Source organism: Diachasma alloeum, unplaced genomic scaffold (assembly GCF_001412515.2).
Source record: "Diachasma alloeum isolate Michigan unplaced genomic scaffold, Dall2.0 Dall_scaffold_00209, whole genome shotgun sequence".
In the NCBI taxonomy this organism is placed as follows: domain Eukaryota; kingdom Metazoa; phylum Arthropoda; class Insecta; order Hymenoptera; family Braconidae; genus Diachasma; species Diachasma alloeum.
Window position 1 is genome coordinate 1,230,059 of NW_021680374.1, and position 18,854 is coordinate 1,248,912.

The 18,854-nt window shown below is 36.8% G+C and overlaps 1 protein-coding gene across 1 annotated transcript in view; it reads right to left on the bottom strand.

Moving 5' to 3' along the window:
• The window catches only part of LOC107036544 (dipeptidase 1), a 78,075-nt gene that overhangs the window by 16,314 nt on the left and 42,907 nt on the right, over window positions 1-18,854 (bottom strand). Inside the window, exon 2 of the mRNA XM_015254574.2 lies at window positions 688-1,017. Coding sequence (XP_015110060.1) covers window positions 688-1,017 — 330 coding nt within the window. The remainder of the gene's footprint in view (window positions 1-687; window positions 1,018-18,854) is intronic.

Sequence of the window (18,854 nt, forward strand, 5' to 3'; positions counted from 1 at the left end):
GGGGGGGGGGGGGGGGGGGAGTCGTGCTGACACAAAGGGAGAGAAAAAAATGTGGAAGGAGCTACTGTGCTGCACCGTAGTGCACACTGTAAACTCGCTTTGGATGGTGAGTTCGTAGGTTTTGGATGTGCTCTGTGTGTACGTGTGGAGATATGCCCGTTCTGATACTTCAGGGCTCTCGGCACATCCTCCAGGGGCACTGGGTTGCATTATGGATGGCATTCAGGCGTACATCCGTGCATACATTAGAGCTTGTACTTGGGTCTGTGGAATTCGATAAGGGGAGGGGAGCTGGGAGGGTTTTTTGTTATGATTGGGGGTGATAGTGATGGTTTAATGCACGGGTATGATGATTTAAATGAGAAAAATCGGGAGTGAAGATCAAAATTCGAGGAATTATAGAAGAATTAATTTTTTGAAATTGTTTTCCATAAAGTTGAATCGTTCATCACGTGTTCAATCGTCAATATTTCGTAATCAAACGATGCGATTGGGCTGAGTTACATCTCATTTTGAAGTATAAAAAAATACCTTGAAAATGGAAAAAAAATTGGGAAATTTCACTCTGCCATTCTCGAATTATCGAGGATGAAAGACGGGTCGTTTTACGTCATTCTATCCTAGCTCTCGTCGGGAACATTTGCACTTCCTCTGAGTTATTATCGGATTAAAAATCAATTTAATTACCTGACCACCGACCATTCCCTGCCGCAACCTGGAGAGATCCGTCTGACTCCAGGCGCTCTTGCTCCACGGCGCAATTTGCCGTAGATCCTTGTCAAAATCAAACTCGCCGAGTTGATTGTGCACAAAGTTACGTATATTCCATGGTAAGTCATTGTGACCATCGATCAGTGGTACTTCAGTGAGTACTTGACGCACAGTCTGCAGACGTTCACGGGTGGACGTTAGTGTTGCTATTTCTCCGTCAGCCGGACGGGGCCCGACTCGTCCGATCCAACTACCGATTGTCAGAAATATCACTGTCACTATCCAGACGCCACTCGTACCCGCCCCCTGCAACAGGAGAAAATTATTCATCATTTCGACTGGTGGAAATTTGAGGAAATCCAGGGTTACCACACTGTTAGCAAATCACTCTTGAAATTTCAAGTGAAAAAGCTTGAAATTTTTGACAATGACAAAGTTATGTGAAATTTCTGTAAAATTCTTCGTTAATAAATCAGTTGATTTCTTGAATATTCAAGTAATTCTCGATTTTCAGGTCCATACGGCACTGAAAAACCTCGAAAATTTTGAAAATTCAGGCAGACTTCTCTGAATTTTCAATCTGTTGAAAATTCACGCTTTCATTGAAAAATCAATGATTCTTTAACATGGAAAACCCAATTTTCTTGAATTTTCAAGATGCATGGGAAATTCAGTGAACGTTTTTATTTGAAATTGTTTATTTCTGATTTTTAGAGAATAAATCAACTGAAATTTGCAGTTTTCATTGATTTTTTCACGAAATTCTGAATTTTCAATGACTAAATTACTTGAAATTTCAGTAGAACTTGAAACTTTGATAATATAAAAATTTCCAAAAACTGTCCCAAAAATCTCAGCCAAAAATTTGTGAAAAAATCAGTGAGTGGGTTGAGTCGTTCTCCTCACCCTCAAATTAATTGAAAATTCAAGAATACATTCACCTAAATTTTCTCCATTTTCAGAGAATAATTAATCTTAAATTTGCAGTTGTCATTGATGTTTCCATGACATTCTGAATTTTCACTGACGAAATTCCTTGAAATTTCAGTGGAACTGAAACGTTACAAAAATTTCCGAAAAGTGTCCCGAAAACCATCCAAAAATTTTCACCAGTATACCAAAAAACAGAGTCATTCTCAAAAACTCCAAATTTTTTCCCCCAAAATTCCCGGAGCAATTCTCAACCCTGCGTGATAGATGCAAATCTCTTATTTATGGATTATTTGATGACGGTATTAACCGGATATTCGAATAAAATGGGACGTGTGGGAAGCGTTAGCCGGATGTTTGTGAATAAAATATACCGATTAAGTAAGACATAATCCTGATCCGTCGCTGAGTTATTCCAGGTAGTGTATCAGGGGGGGATTATGTATAAATGAGAGTCAAAGTGTAGACTCCATGTACACGGAGTGAATACAGATATATCGGCGGTGAGGTAGCTAAATATAAGGATAACGCTGAGTAGAAAGTGGAAAATGGAAGAGATGGTAGAACTAAAGCTTTGAAATTCATTCGAGAAACGATTCGTCCGGATGAAGGAGAGGAGACCAGCAAATATAACTTGTTAGGAGAGACGGGGCTTTTCCCTCACAAATGGCTTATTATGTTTGCTCGCATAATTGCGCGAGAGCACGGAAAACGCTTGGCTGTATTAGACGGAAGCTTTCCTCCTCGTCTATCAACGCTCGGTATTGTTTGAGTTTTCAATTTACAGAATGAATTACGGATTAATTTGATGGGGAGTGTGTTGTGTTCGTTTCCTCGAGGGCGCGAGGGGGTTTTTTGCAAGTGAAGTTGAATGGGAGAAGTAGAAGAAAAATGTTGAGGTGTTTTCGGGGTCGACTTTCATTCGGAATCCCTTGACTGATCGTTTTCATCGGCAGATGATGGATCGTAACTCCGGGTTTCTCTTCGGATTAAAAAAGGAGAGGCCGCGCGCTTGTGACACTCGACTCGGGAAAGTTTCGGGGGTTGTGCTGCGAGAAAAAATGATAGTAGTACAGACTTAATTTGTTCGGACGATGAGACGGGGCATGTGCGGATTCCGTGGAGTGAACTCAGTGAGCCACTAGGCACGGGCTTTCGTATTTAATTAATGCAGAAGTAAAATTCAATAAAAAGTGTCAATCGTCACGTAAATTCTACGATCTGTTCCGTAAAAATTACTCATCCGTCCGACGCCTCACGGCTAGCCATGAGTCACCGTGAGGGGGAGATTTTAACAACACGTTCCGTAATTTTTCCGGAACTTTTCGTAAAAATTCTTAAACATCAAGTCTTGAAGTTTCTGTTAGATTTTACAACTTCCAGAAAAATTACGTGACTTTTTCGTATTTTTTCGGTGACAGACCCGAAAATTTACTGAACGTTTCAGATTTATTCTCTTATATTCCTATAGAAATTCACTGAAAACGATTCTCGCTTGCGGATTACGTGAAATGTTCCGTAATTTTTCTTGAATATTTCTCTCCGTGTACGAATTTCACGCTTCAACTTAAGATCTTTTGAAATCCTAAAATAAGGTATTATTTTCGGGTGTAAGATCACCTTTTTTAAAGAATGCTATTTCCCATCGAAACCTAAAAAATGAATCCCTCTGTCCCGCACCCACTCCAAGCCCAGAATTTCCAGAATTTTCATCGCAATTGTTCCACTTTTCCCGGCAATCCTAATCCCCGGAGATATCAGTGTTTCCTCTCTCAGCCCTGAGACACCGTGAAATAACAAGTCCAAAGCTGTTAGTTCAGGGAAAAGTACCTTTGGCTCTCATTCTCTCCAAGAGACAGGTGGCTCGGCGAAACTGTTTCTTCAACTTCCTATGACGCCGGTGTGCGTTCCCTCCGCCACTTCCGTCGGAAATCCCGACTAGACATCCTGTCGTGTCTTCGACTTGCTTCAACATGGTGCTCACATCAGCGTCTTTGGTGCTTGTAGGAGTGTTTCCTTGTTCAGGTCACCGCACACCGAGCTACACTGCCTACTTCGGTGCACCAATTAGCTGCGTGAGGGATTCTTGATCACAAAGACAATTTCGAGGGAGACGAATCAGACTTATGTACTCGAAGAACCTCTAGGGCGAATATTCTCAAGTTTATGGACTGAGAGAAGTGTTTTTCTGAAAATTTTCTTCTATTTTTTGAATCACTAATGGAATAATAATAACAGAGGTTTGATGGCATTTGACGAAAAGAATTATTAATATTTCAAATAATTTATTTTTGCGTTTTATAATTATTACATTTTATCATCATCATCATCATCATTTTTATTATTATTATTATTATTATTGTTATTATTATTGGGATATGTATACTACTGTATATCACCACCATCCTTCTAACGGGAAATAATATTAATTAAAACCATTATTACATTTTATTAAAAAGAATTATTATTAATTCAAATAATTGATTATTCAGTTTTATAATTATTAGATACGTAATAATTATTATTACGTGTAAAAAACTTTGAGAATTAATTCATAAGCATGTAACAAGGGATTCATTTGGAAGTAATGAACTATTTATTTCGTCAAATAAGACGAAATGATTTTCAATATTAAATAGAGAAATTGAAGAGGAAAATTTTTATTACATTGAAATGTCAATGCATTTTTTCGTTAAGTTCATTTAAAATGAGGAAAGATAATTTGTGTGTTGGAAATAATTAGTTTTCATTATCAATTTCACGAATTACGTCATTGTAAAAACTAGTACTAATTGTTTGGACACTTTAAGTGAAAATATCAAACTTTGTGTCGGAAATTTCAGCGACAAATTTTTAACAGTGAAAACCATGAATTTCAGTGCAATTATTTCTCGAAATTTAATCTAAATTTACGTTATTTTCTCAACTTGAGACATTACTTTTGTCATACTCGCTGGTATCATCCCCCAATGCAGAAAATATGTTTTCATTCCACTTCACAACCGAATGATTAGACAGTAAAACAGCGATATGAAAGCAAACGATTGTCTTTCAATTCCCCTCGCTGTAATCAGTTGGACTTGTGCCAGAAGTAAACTCCTTTTTATACCCCGGTTTTTTTCACCCTCTTGTCGTACTCCTTCCCCCCTTCCTAGAAAACTTGCTCTCGTCTTCGCCGCGGCTCGCCCCGGAAACACTGAGAGATATTTACGATAAGCTGAGAACGCCAGACTGAAAATGAGGGGGATGGTGGGTTTTTTTAATGACGCCAGAGTAGTCAGGTGAGAGGGTGCTCCAGGTGGTGGCAAGATGCATCTGGGGAGAATGGATGATTAAGAAAAATTAATTATTGCTGATGGAGTCGAGAGCTTATACCGAGCACATGACTCCCACTTTAATTTTTTTTTCATTCTCTGCGCCGAATCCCAGAGGGCTTTAACAACTGAATTTTTCAGCGGAATTCCAGCTAAATAATTACCCTAAAACACCCAAATTATTTTAGTTAACAATATTTTTGCTATGAGATTTTATCTAATAATACATAAATAAATGAAATAATAATAGAGGAGGGTGGGTAAACGGACACTTTAGACTTTTTTAAAATTATTCATAACCCAGAAACAAATGTATCAATAGAGCTCAGTTTAGGCTCATCACAAAGGGAAAGAATTCTTCTTTGTATTGAAAAAAAAAAAAGATTAAATTTCATCAACATGTCAACCCGTCACTAATATTTTTAAAAAAGTCAAAAGTGTCCATTTTACCCCAACCCAACAACAACTGAATTTATCATCGGAATTCCAGCTAAATAATTACCCTAAAACACCCAAATTATTTTAGTTAACAATGTTTTTGCTATGAGATTTTTTCGAATAATACATAAATAAATGAAATAATAATAGGGGAGGGTGGGTAAACGGACACTTTAGACTTTTTTAAAATTATTCATAACCCAGAATCAAATGTATCAATAGAGCTCAGTTTAGGCTCATCACAAAGGGAAAGAATTCTTCTTTGTATTGAAAAAAAAAAGATTAAATTTCATCAACATTTCAACCCGTCACTAATATTTAAAAAAAGTCAAAAGTGTCCATTTTACCCCAACCTCCCCTAAATAAAAATAATAGCGAATAAAATAAAAATACCAAAAATAATAAATGAACAAATAAATAAATAATAAATGAACTAAACGTATTCATGAATGAACTAATTGAAAATGACGTCAATAACAGTGTAATTAAAAAAAATCTTTTCCTCAATGCACAACTCACGAGAATGCGAGAAAGTGGAACGTCCGCGTATCTCGAAGCACCGCAACTGCAAATATATATCCAATGAGGGCTAATGGAACGAAGAGAATGAAAGAGCGTAGTTCACGAGCGCCCATAATTCTCTCGAATTTTTCACATGCCCGTGTTTATCACGCGCCAACTTCTTTTCTTTATCTCTTCAATATCTCCCAGCTCACTCGCGTGGTCAACATGTTTGTATTATTACCCACGTGTGTGTGTGTGTGTGTGTGTGTGTGTGTGTGTGTGTGTGTGTGTGTGTGTGTGTGTGTGTGTGTGGCTGGAAAAGCATTTCGATTTATTCCGCGTGGAGGAGCCTTGGCTACTTCGATAAATCAAACCGCCAATGTAATAAACGTTCACGGTTGGTGGGGAAACCCACTGGGCAATCCCTCTCTGGCCACTCGAGGCACTGTCCAGGAAGAAAAACCGTGCGTTATTCCTGGGTTAGTAGAATTGTTAACAATATGAAAGAGCGGTGCCAGTGGGGGTTGAAATCAACATTATTAATGTCGGTGAAATACTGGCCTTTGTCGGTTCGATTATTTATGGGGAGCACTGGATCCAGAAAAATGACGCATTTTAATCGATTAAAAATTTTCGTCTGACATTTTTCTGTTCAATGTTGGAAATTATTTATTTTGGAAATTATTTGCTTTTTTTTGGTTCAATTGCTGCCCAGCCCTTTGCGGGTAAATAATCCCGAAAAATACTATATTATTTTTCTTTTAATTTTATTCCATAAATAGTTCATTAATTCCGTAAATGCGTAAAAGTGTTTTTTGACCCGCGGGAGTGGGTGTAAAATTTTACTTTCCGCACAAGTGATGAAAATGTTATTTGTTTCAATTGTTGCCCAGCCCTTTGTAGGTAAATCATTTTGTTTTATTAAATAAATAGTTTATCAATTCCGTAAATGCGTAAAAGTGTTTTTTGACCCGCGAGAGCGTGCGTAAAATTTTATTTTCCGCACAAGTGATGAAAATGTTATTTGTTTCAATTGTTGCCCAGCCCTTTGTGGGTAAATCATTTTGTTTTATTAAATAAATAGTTTATCAATTCCGTAAATGCGTAAAAGTGTTTTTCATCACGCTGTATGGAAAAGTGACTTTTCAGGCACGCTCCGCGTGCCTAAGTCCCTTTCTCACGCATTGTGATGAAAAAAATCGTTCGATACTCGTGGGAAAAGTGTTTTCCGGCTCGTGGAATTACATCACTCGCCTTCGGCTCGTGCTATAAACCCCCCCCACGAGCCAAAAAACACTTTTCCGCACTTGTATCGAAATATACTATTTTAACCCACGGGAGTGTGCGTAAAATTTCACTTTACAGACGAGTGATAAAAATGTAATTTGACACACGCATCAAACGCTAGAAAACATTGATATCACCATCTAAGAAACATTTGTCATTGTTTTTGAAACTATTGTCATCAGGTGTCAAAAACCTCTTCAAATGTACCATAAATAATTAAAAATCCAGCCCTTCGTGGGTAATTAATCCCGAAAAACACCCCATTATTCTCTTCTAATTTTATGAAATAACTGCTTCATCACTTTCCAAAAATTTAACTTTACGCACAAGTGCTGAAGCTGTAATGCGCCGCGTCCGTGTTTATTTCGCGATTACCGAGGATGCATGAACGATACTCTGGATACGTAAAAAGCTTTTATCCCTCAGTCCCAATGTCGCGATCCTCCCTGCGCCCTCTCCCCGCCGCCCGTTACTGAAGAACTGTCAGAGCGAGTTGATTAATATTCCAGTTTCGACCTAGATTGCCGGCGTCGCTGCTCCGGCAGCCGGGAATATTCATATTGCGTAGCAGTCAGTATAGCTACCGGGGTAGAAGGCGAAGTGGTTCTCGGCTACCTCCTTCCCCCTCCCCCCCACCCCTTTCCTCCCAAAACTTTGGGTTTTCAAGTGTGTCGGGTGGAAAGCGACCGAGGCAAAATCGCCGAGCTGATTTATCCATCCATCTTGCCCCCGTCTCTCTATTTTCCGTCTTGCTCGCGTCCCTCAGAAACGCTTTGTAAAGATCAAGTTTACCCTAACAATATATGAATAGAATGCGATACTAACGATGCTTGACTGATTCTGGCGGGTGATGCGCTCACTCGACCGTGAGGTCCATTCATTTGCCAAAATTATTTACTATTCTGAGCCAGTCATCCAGCTATTCATACACGTTGAGACTGAATTTTCTTGTATTTTGTGGATACACTCGATTCACTCGTGTTTTTGGGAATTATTTGATGTATTTAAAAGCAGTGGAATGCAATAATTTGAATTTAGTTGACGTGGGAAGAATCGTTTGAATAAAATGGGCGATTGTAGAGGTTTCGGAGGCTTTATCGTGACAGCAAATTGATCATTTTTGTTATTTGTGAGTAAAGTGAAATTTTGTGCACGAAAATAGACATATTTATGCCTATTTTCGTGCATAAAATTTCGTAATAATAAGAACAATAACGACAGACAATAATTCTTATTATTTCACAATAATTCTTTACTTTAATTCGACATTCGTCGAACCTTCGTCGACATCTTCGTATTTTTAATGACATTTGACGAGAATGTTTGAATTTTGTGATTTATTGTATTTTATTTATTTATTTATTTTGTTTTTAATGATTGAGAAGTGACTAAACGAGGTTCAACGATCGTCATCAATTTGGTTATATCGGTTTTTGAGAATTATTGACTAGATTTTTATTTTAGGAGACTTTATTTATTAATGATAATTGGAGCGGTTGGCCTCTACGGAAAAATATATATTCTGAAAATTATATATTTTATATGTGAAATTCGCTTGATTTATATATAAAAGTTATATAAAATATAAATTTATGTATGTTTCATATATATTTTATGTGAATATTATATATATTCGAAGAACATATTGAATTGGGCTACATTATACATATTTTTCATATATTTTTCCATAGAGTGACTTTATACAATTCTGAAAAGGTTTTTCACTTTTCCAATTCCACTCGTAACCGTTCACCTCTCCAGATAAAAAAAATTGTTCTTTTTTTTTATTTTTTATTTTTTTATTATTATTATTTAAAAAAAAATTGAGAACAATTTTTAAAAAATAATAATAATAAAAAAAATTGTTCTCAATTTTTTTTTAAATAATAATAATAAAAAAAAAATTGTTCTCAAAAGGAAATTTCTTCCTCTCCAAACCTCCCATTTTCTTAAATAATTATAAAAGTTTGATCATTAATTAAGGAAACTTGTGAATAGATCAGTTGCTCCCGAAAGATGCTCAAATTGATGAACAATGGGAACCCCAAGACCCTCGGTCTCGGGCAGCTCGTTGAGTGTATCGCCGACAGAGGAGAGTACTCAAGCTCCGACTAATTACGCTCCAGGTGTGGGCATTGGATCCTCAAGAGGCGAAACTCTCTGGTAGACTGCTATTGGAGTATATCTTCTGATACACTGTCGTCGAGTTCAATCTACATGTGGAGGGGAGCCAGATGCGCCACCGGATACATCGAGCGTTACTTTGATGATCAACATCATTCTATCGACCATTTAATTGTCATCCTGTGGATCAGATTGATTGAAGCTGATGGAGTTTTCGTGAGGGGGTGTCTCTATTCGGGAAGTCGAAAGAGAAATACAGATCTTTTATTTTTTTTTTAATGTCTTAACATCAGATCTTTCATTTGAGACATTTTACAATGATTTTATTATTTAAACTATGCAGATCTGATTTGGAATCTTGATATTGAACCGTTAGAAACAATTTTAAAGATCTGATAAAAAATTAGAAAATTTACTATTGGAGGAAGATTGATGTAATTATTGAAAAATTACAATTACGGGCAATAATAATTTATTATTATTATTATTATTATTATTATTATTATTATTATTATTATTATTATTATTATTATTAATGGTAATAATAGCAATATATTATCATTAATATATTCTACTGTTTTTTATATCATTTTTTATAAACAATAAATTTTCCACTATAAAAATCATTTACTTGCAAACGTAAAACATTTATTCATATTTAAAAATTTACCATAAATCGATTTCATGCCAAAAAAAAAGCTTTCCGAAAGTTTAAACAATTTCAATAATTTATTTATACACAACGAACGCTTAAAAAAATTATAATTCAGTGCAAAATGTAATTTGCATGACGCGGAATATTCATGATTTTCGTGAAAATTTTTCTCACGCAATTTAATTGACAAATTTAATGATTGAAAATGGGTGAAACGATAAAGTCCTTAAATTGAAGACTTGAAGACATTCAGCTACGAGAGTCAATATCTCAAGAAGTATGATCCATAAACCGATGACTAAAAAATAATCTTATTCCTCGTGAACTTTCACAATTTCTCAACAGTTTTTCGAGATATTTCAATTCAAAGAAGGGCTCCATTGTCCCCCCCCCCCAGCATCACTTTTTATTAGGTGCACTGGGTGCTTTATCAAGCTCCACTCCTCTCCAATTTTGTGCTTGCGGCATCAGAAACTGGAGAGAATGAGTCTAGCAAAGCAGAGAAGGGTAAACCTTTTTCCATACTATTAACAACGATACACTGCCTCACCGGGGTTATTTTTCAGTAGAATGAGGCTTTTCTCGGTGACCGATTATAAAAAGACTGTGACCCCGATAATCCCTTTCTTCTGGCCTTTGAGGCAGCCATCCTGTAGGCTATTTTTTTTCACCCTCCGCATAAAAATATCTCTCCTTTGAGCTCGGTTCGTGCTATAACCGCAGCCCGTCTGACAGAGAGAAAACCGTTGTCATTAAATTGTCATTCTCAAAGTTTAACTTGAAAACACTTTGAGATATTCCGTAAATTGCGTCAGGATGGAGTATGTTAATTCATTTAATAAAATTCCCGAGTAGATGCAGCAGGGACTGGAAAAGAATTTACATTTAAATTTTCATTTTCTTCGTATTATCCGCGTAATTGTGCGACGGATGAGACACCTGCGCGAACATCTTCATGATGAAAATACGGTTGAAATTGGTTATATATTTTCCTTCTTCCGTCTAAAGTGCATTTTACTCATTTTCTTGAGCTGAAACCAGAGCACGGAGAGAACCTTATTTCTATTTTAGAAATGGAAATAGCTGTTGCAACAGCCTTTTGTAAATATTAGATTCATCACTGTACTCTTGAATTTCTCTCCGTTTGAGTGTACGTGTATTCGTCAGGATGAAATTTTGTACCTTGAATCAGACGTGGAGAGGATTATTTCTTTGAGAATATTGTGCCGGAGGAGAACGTGAATTTCACTTCAACGGAAAAATTCGAAAATATTAATATTACTGTTTTAAACTGCTATTTTTAAGGAGAATAACGTATACTATTAATGAAAAATTAATAATTAATGGACAGTTATGGAACAGTTATTTAAATTTTGCAGGTCTGAATTTGAATCTCGATATCAAACAGTTGAAGAACATTTTAAAAATCTAAAAAAAATTTAAAAATTTATTATAAGTTGTTTATTATATTTATTATGATTTCATTGCAAGCATTTTCTATCAATAATTGATAAACAATCAATTTTCCACTATAAAAATCATTTTTTTGGAGTTATCAAAAATTTATTTATATTCGGACTTTTAAACAATTTCAATTATTTATTTCTAAACAACGAATGGTTAAAAAAATAATGACAATTCTGTGCAAATTGTGATTGAATGATACTGAATATTTAAACTATCTATCTAACTGTCATGGAGTAATTGAATTGAAATTCACATTTTTTATTGATTTATCGACAAAAATTTTTAGTTTAAAATTCCGAAATTCCTCGAAATTCCAGTGAACCTAAAATGGGATGAAAAAATTTCAACGCTGTATGAATGAACAAATAACTGTTTAAATCCGTATTTTCTCCCTCTACTGAAGCGCACAGCTACATCCAAACGTGAGATTGGAAAGTGCAAAATCCGAAAATCCCGGCGATAATCGCAGTCCCGTGATTCCGTGGCTGTTCGCCACTGTGGATTAATCAAGGTCGAATGAGCTTTCGGTCAGTCTGGAGCTCTCTCTGGTAAGTAGAAGCCCGTGTTGACCAATGGCCCGTGCATACGTTTCTCTTTCTCGTTAGTGAATTAGGTGAGTATGCTCGACGATTAAGCGGGACTTGTTTTCACTCAGATTCCGTTACTCGGATTTTCACTCAACTGTGGGAACAATTTTCGTACATTTTGTGGAATTGTTTAAAAATGCAATTTCGTGGATAGTTTAGTAGTAATTTTTTGGCGACATCATGACATTTCAAATTTCACTGATGATTGAATAGAATTACAATTTTTTGAGGAGTTGAAAGAGGAAAATTTCACAATTTGAAATTATTACGTTTAATTCTGGATTAATTTAAGGCAAGAAATTTGACAATTTTATTTTTTTATTTAATTAACGCATGCGAACGGAGGGATGGGGGTGGCTCAGATAGATTCTGGAACCCTCTCCCTTTGTCGTCTAAAATTCTCAACTCTCCCCTATTATGCATCCCCCCTCCACCCCCTCTCGAAGTCCTAATTTTCGAGATTTTCTTTTTTAATTGACGAATTTCTCTTTTGATTTAATTAACGCATGCGAACGGAGGGATGGGGGTGGCTCAAATATTATATTCGCTTCAGTCACATCAAATGTGTCATTCCTCCCGATGTACCTCCAATATCCCCACTATTCAATATTCACAAACAAAATAACTATTTAGTACTCAAATACGTTTACTTCTGCATTAATTCAAAACAAGAATACATTCACGCGAATTCTCCTGAGCTTTTCATAATTTTCGTGGAATAATTGACCCCTATTTTCCGCATTTCGTTCATTTTTCCATCAAATTATGAAAAAATATTATGAAAACTATGAAAATATATTATTTCAATCCTCATGCTAACAATTTACGAAACATTCCCCAAAAAAACATTCGATTAAATCTCTCTCATTGATTCAAATCCAATAAATGTTCTCAATTAAAAACCTCGCATTTTTATTCAACCGTAAACCTGATTTTTAAATTCGCTCTAGTCGCATCAAATGACAGCCCCCCCCTCCCTCCAATATTCTCAAAGCAAACAAAATTGTTTCCCCTGAAAAACGATAATTTCGGTTTGACATTCTCCCCGGCGGGTAAAATGTGCTCTTCCCATTCAAATATTTGCCTCCCGAAAATTGAGTAATTTGCTTCCACATACCTCGCGATGATGCACAACTAGCTGTAGAAGGAGCCGAATGCGTGGTTTGAGTGTGCAGCCGCGACGGATCAGTAACTTTCAGTTAAAGTCGTCGGTGGCATCCGTGCGACAGGCTATTACGTTATGCCGTTGCCAGGAGAACGCTCCACACAGAGGCCACAGAGTGAGAGGTGTATCTCCACCCCCTGCCACCCCCTGTCGCCTGCTGTTCACTGTACTCCGGAAAACCGACGACTCAGGGAAGGGAAGAGAGGGGAGGGCGTCCTATGTACATACGCGGCAGTTGTATGCACATAACTGGGGTCCTCCGGGCGCGAACCCTCGACGGCATAACACATCGCGTTCATATATCCCCGCATATGTACATAAACATGCAACACAGCGCGCCATATAGGGCCCTCATACTCGCACGAGTGTATGGTGTGTGCCACGGCCAGACAGCGGCTCAATCACGCGGCAGTTGAGCCGGACACGGAACCCCTTGCATCGCGGGGATTTTTGTTTTTCGTGTCTATCAGTACCGCGCAAAGTTGCGAAAAAATAGTTGTCGGCGGCAGAGTGCACGTGTGCAGTTTCGGGGGAGGGGCGACTTGTTTACATCGCGATTTTTATGAATAGTATTTTCGCGTTACGGTGGGAGTCGTGGCATTTTAAACATTCTAAAAGTCTAAAAAAATTGAAAATTTAGTGTAATTTATTCANATAGTATTTTCGCGTTACGGTGGGAGTCGTAGCATTTTAAACATTCTAAAAGTCTAAAAAAATTGAAAATTTAGTGTAATTTATTCATTATATTTATTAGATAAATAATTTATAAACAATTACACATATTAATTACATTTTATAATATAATATGATATAATGTAATATAATATAATATAATATAATATAATATAATATAATATAATATAATAATGATAATAATAATAATAATAATTAATGTATCATCGTCAAAATTAATCCATAAGATAACAGAGACTGTGGTCTCATCGTAAAATAAAATATTGGATAAAAAATAGTGAAACATATATCATCTGATTTTTTTGTTCCCCTTAATTTCATGAAGAACGACTCACTGACAAAAAACTGCAGGGGATAAAGTACGAGGGAGAAAAGTGGTTAATTAGGCACGCAAGCGACACGTTTGTCTTTGTGATTTACATTAATTTCGTTAATCGTTCAACCCCGTCCACCGCTCCAAATCCTCTTGTTCTCTTTCGAGGATATTCGTATTACCGAATGTTCTTTGTACCCGGAGACCGTTGAAGAGCGTGAAATAAATTATGTTCAGTAATTCAGAGAAAAAAGGTACTTTTGGCGGTGGTGGAGAAATTAACCTTGGATTATTAACTAATTTCTCACCTGCCGGGGTCTATCATAAGAAGGGTCATTAGTCAGGGAATCTTCTTGCGTAATCTGCACCTCGAAGAAAACTGTTACTGCGACTGTGTCGTTAGATTAGGAATAATGCTGTTGCAGCATTCCTAATTAAAAATTTTCAACTCAGATTGGAATTAGGAATTTGATTGAAAAATTCAGTAGCGAAGCGGTAAACCGGGTTAAGTCGTTTTTTACTATTGGCTAGTTTTTGACGAATATCTCGGAATCTAAAAGAGATAGAAAGATTTTTGTCATGACCTTTTTTGTAGAGCTAATAGAGCGTTATAAAAAAAGTCATGAGAAAAATTTTGCTATCTCTCTTAGATTCCGAGATATTCAGCAAAAACTGGCTAATAGTCAAAATCGACTTAACTCGGTTTACCGCTTCACTACTGAATTCATAGTTTCATGGGAAAATTAGTTGCATTTTCTTCAGTCTGAACTCTAGATATCAAACAGCTTTTTATATAGAGCTTGCAGTCACGTCAAGCAATATAGCAATAAATAAATGAATGAATGAATAAATAAATAAAAAAATGAATAAATAAATTTTTCGGAAAAAATGAATGGAAAATCAGGAAAATTCAGAGAAATCCGGAATGAAGGGAGAACAAAAAAAAACTCCGTTGCCCCAAAAAAACCTCAAACCCTGAGGCTTAGACGATAGTATACTTCCATCCGCAAAGAAGAGTTCATTATTCTAGAACGGTAGAATCCCGTGTTTGCAAAGTACAAACAGGCCCTCTCATTCGGAGTTATCATCCCGGGCACAAATATGAATTTCAAATGAAACTTCTTGCGCAAAAAAGATCACCGAGAGCGGGAAATTAAGGGGAGTAAAAAATGTCGATCAGTCGACCGGACTGACCGAGGTTACTTCAACTTGCAGCATCAAAGAAACTGAAAAGCCCTCTCTCGCCCCTTTCCCTCCCACATCTCCCGATTTTCCCAGTCTTTCACGGGGGAAAAACTCAAATGGCTTTGGCTACAATCGATTTCAAATGGGGGAAAAAGAAATGTTGACTTTTGGAAAAACAGTTTCCGCAGTCTCGGCAGAAGTTATGTGATTTCCAAGCCAATATGTTGTAATGATAAGTCTAGATTAATTCAAAAAATGCTAAAAAAATTGTCAATAATTAATGAAAGATAAATGAATTAATTAATTAATGAAAGAATTTTTTAAATTGTTTATTCTCCTAGTGACACCCTTACACCACCCGAACAATAATTCACATGTTGCAGCAAACAATTCCCAAATAGATCTTCATTTCCTTGAATTCAGCATAAACTCATTATCCTCGAAGTGCAATATATTTTCCTGGCGTTGATCATGCATTGTTGCTGGTGGCTATTGAATTTCGACTGCACGGAAACATCGAATCCAATTACACTGTTAATCCTCCGTACAGCCGGTTCATGATGAATATCCATCGTCAAGGAATCCATTTGCATGGATGATATACAGAATTCGTATCAGTGTTGATGCTGATGGGATTCGTTATTGGAAGTTTTGCATGCGCCCGAGCGGTTGTGTACGAATTTTCAGACACTCCGGAGCACATCCGCTTTCAATTTCGAAAGAGACAGGACTTGTCACTCCCCTCATCATCCCTTTTCTTTGTCCATTCACGAATGAATATTGACGGAGGATTATTTTGCACTCGTCTGTATTCAGCGAGACTTGGGATCGTTTTTCGTGACGTACATCTTCGAAATTTAAATATTCAGCTGTGAATTTCTGCATTTGCCTCTGGAGTTTTTTCGGTGTTTATCCTGTGGATTTATCTCGTCTATTTAACTGTTCATTAATGGAATTATTTAACGAAAATGATCGGCGATAAGAGCTGGCTATAACGGACTATGAACTTTCCACTCATTTATATTCTGTAAAACTTGTGATACGTCTCTCGTGACGTACGCTTTCAAAATTTAAATATTCGCCCCTGAGTTTCTGCACCTGCCTCCGGGCTCTTTTGCAACGAAAAATCTCGCGCGCTCATCGCACCACTACGCAACTTCGTGAGCCATTAAAGAATGACAAATCCCAAAATCGTTATATTTTTTCACGTCACTCCCATCGATAATTTGCCAGAAAAATGAAAACAACGTCAATGTTGGCTAAAAGGGTGTCGAACATCCTTGAGCTCCTGATTGCCGATGTGCTGAATAAACTTGAGTTCATCCCCATCGCAAGGGTGATTGGGAGATTGGAAGCGGTACAGACATAACATGAAAATCCAGCGGGCTCAGAGGATATGGAGGTGTACAGGAGAGCAGCCGACGAGCGTACACAGAAACAACGCTGTTATTGGAGGACGATGTCTCAACGAAGATTGCCAGGATATCTGAGGGGGGACGAGAGAGCGAAAAAACCCGAGAAATCGAGAGGGAGCGGGACAAGGGGTTCGAAGTAAGAAGTACCATCCGAAGCCCTGATTAAACCAACCCGGGGTTGAAATACGCTCAGGCGCTTCCCACCGTGATAAAGCGTAACGTAGTTTGGCGGCGAGTATGAGTTGGCCAACGATTTTGATTAAAGTCCGCAAGTCGACTTCAAACTCCTTTCTCCCACTTTCTGTCTACCACACACCTCCGTAATCGAGTCTCGGTGGTGAACCAACTGAGAATTTACGGCGGAGAATCGACGTCTTGACAAAACTCAATAATACTCGGGAGTTTTATCCGCCGAACCCGTTTCCCCCTGATTAGTCTGTCAACTTTAATTTCAATCTTTTTCACTCGGGGCTATGAGCAGGATGAGCCTTCACTGCTTCATTTACCGGGAGCAGCGTTGAAATTATGATATACTCGCGTCTTTGTGGCTTTACGCTACGATGTTATGATCCGACCACTTGTCGTTGCCGTTAAAGTTTTCATTACTCTTATAAAGTCTCGGGGGGCGAGCATTTACGGGGGAGACTGACAGTCGTTAAACGGGTCCAGTTACAAAAAAGACTGTTGGATTTTTTTTGGAAATTGAGCAATAGTTGCACGTGAATTCTGAATGTTGGGGAGTTGAATTCAGGTTTAATGAAAGCGTTCACTGAACTTCTCATTCGTCTTGAAAATTCGAGATAATTGGGAATTTCGTGGTAAACAATCATTGATTTTTTAATGATTGTTCACTTAGAATCACATCCAACTGAATTTTCAAATTATTTAATCATTTCGAAAATTGAATTCCAGTGAATAATCCAGAATTAAACTGATTTTTCAATAACAAAATACATGAAATTTTCGTGTGAATGAGTGATTGTCAAAAGTTTCAAGATTTTTTAGATGAAATTTCAGGAGTAATTAAATTGACATTATTATGATATTGAATTAATATCAATATTAAGTTTACGAACTCTATTGGAATCCAATGAACAATTATTTTACATAAAAATAAATGAAAATGTTCTAATAAATTTTAATGAATCAATATTAATATTAAAATTAATTCACACGTACCAATTATTAATATTCTAAATAAATTGCCATTCAACATTTCACTACTCTTTAAATTGCAGGAAAATAATTACAATAACTGTATTCCTCAACTAAATTTGTCCATCGAAAGCCACCCCCATTCGCAAATCTCATTATTCCAAATCCCCCAGTGTCTCAATTAGTGAAATGAATCATATGAAAGACAATACGAGTCCCCAGAAGTACGGAAAAAAGGCGAGTGGAAAAAGGCTGCAGGAAACCGTAACAGAAAATGGCACAAGGGCTTTTCATTAAAACAGACTCTTTGGCCCTGAATGAGACAGACAGAGAGAAAGGTAAAATTGAAACAGAGAATAATTTTTCCACAACGTTATTCGTTTCACGTGGTTCGTTTTCTATCTCGTGGGCCTCCCTTTACCTCTTTATTTCTTTTATCACTCAGTTGTGAAAGCTGAAGCCGTAGTATTGCGCCTGAAACAAAGCTTCCATCCAGCATTTTGAACTCCACCGAGGGATAAAAATGGCAAGAATGAATTAAAGAAGAAAGAAGAAACACTCCGAGCGAAATAAAAGTTTCCGGAGGAAGTTGCTATCTAATTTTTTTCGTCTTTTTGGTATATTTCGTTTCCAAATAGGGAATATCACTTGTTTTTGTGGATTAATTCCATTCATTTATGTCAGAGCATTATTCACTCGTTTTTCCTTCCGTCAGAGTGCTATTGGTGTCTGCGAGTTGATGTGGGATGCAATGATGAACTAATATTTCATAATAGTTTATTTATGTATTATTTATTTATAAATTCAATCAAGAAATGAATCAGTCAATTAATTAATTGATTTATTCATTAATAAAGTGGTTTTATTTAATTAATGAATGGGGTAACTATCACAAACGTTTTATCATTTAT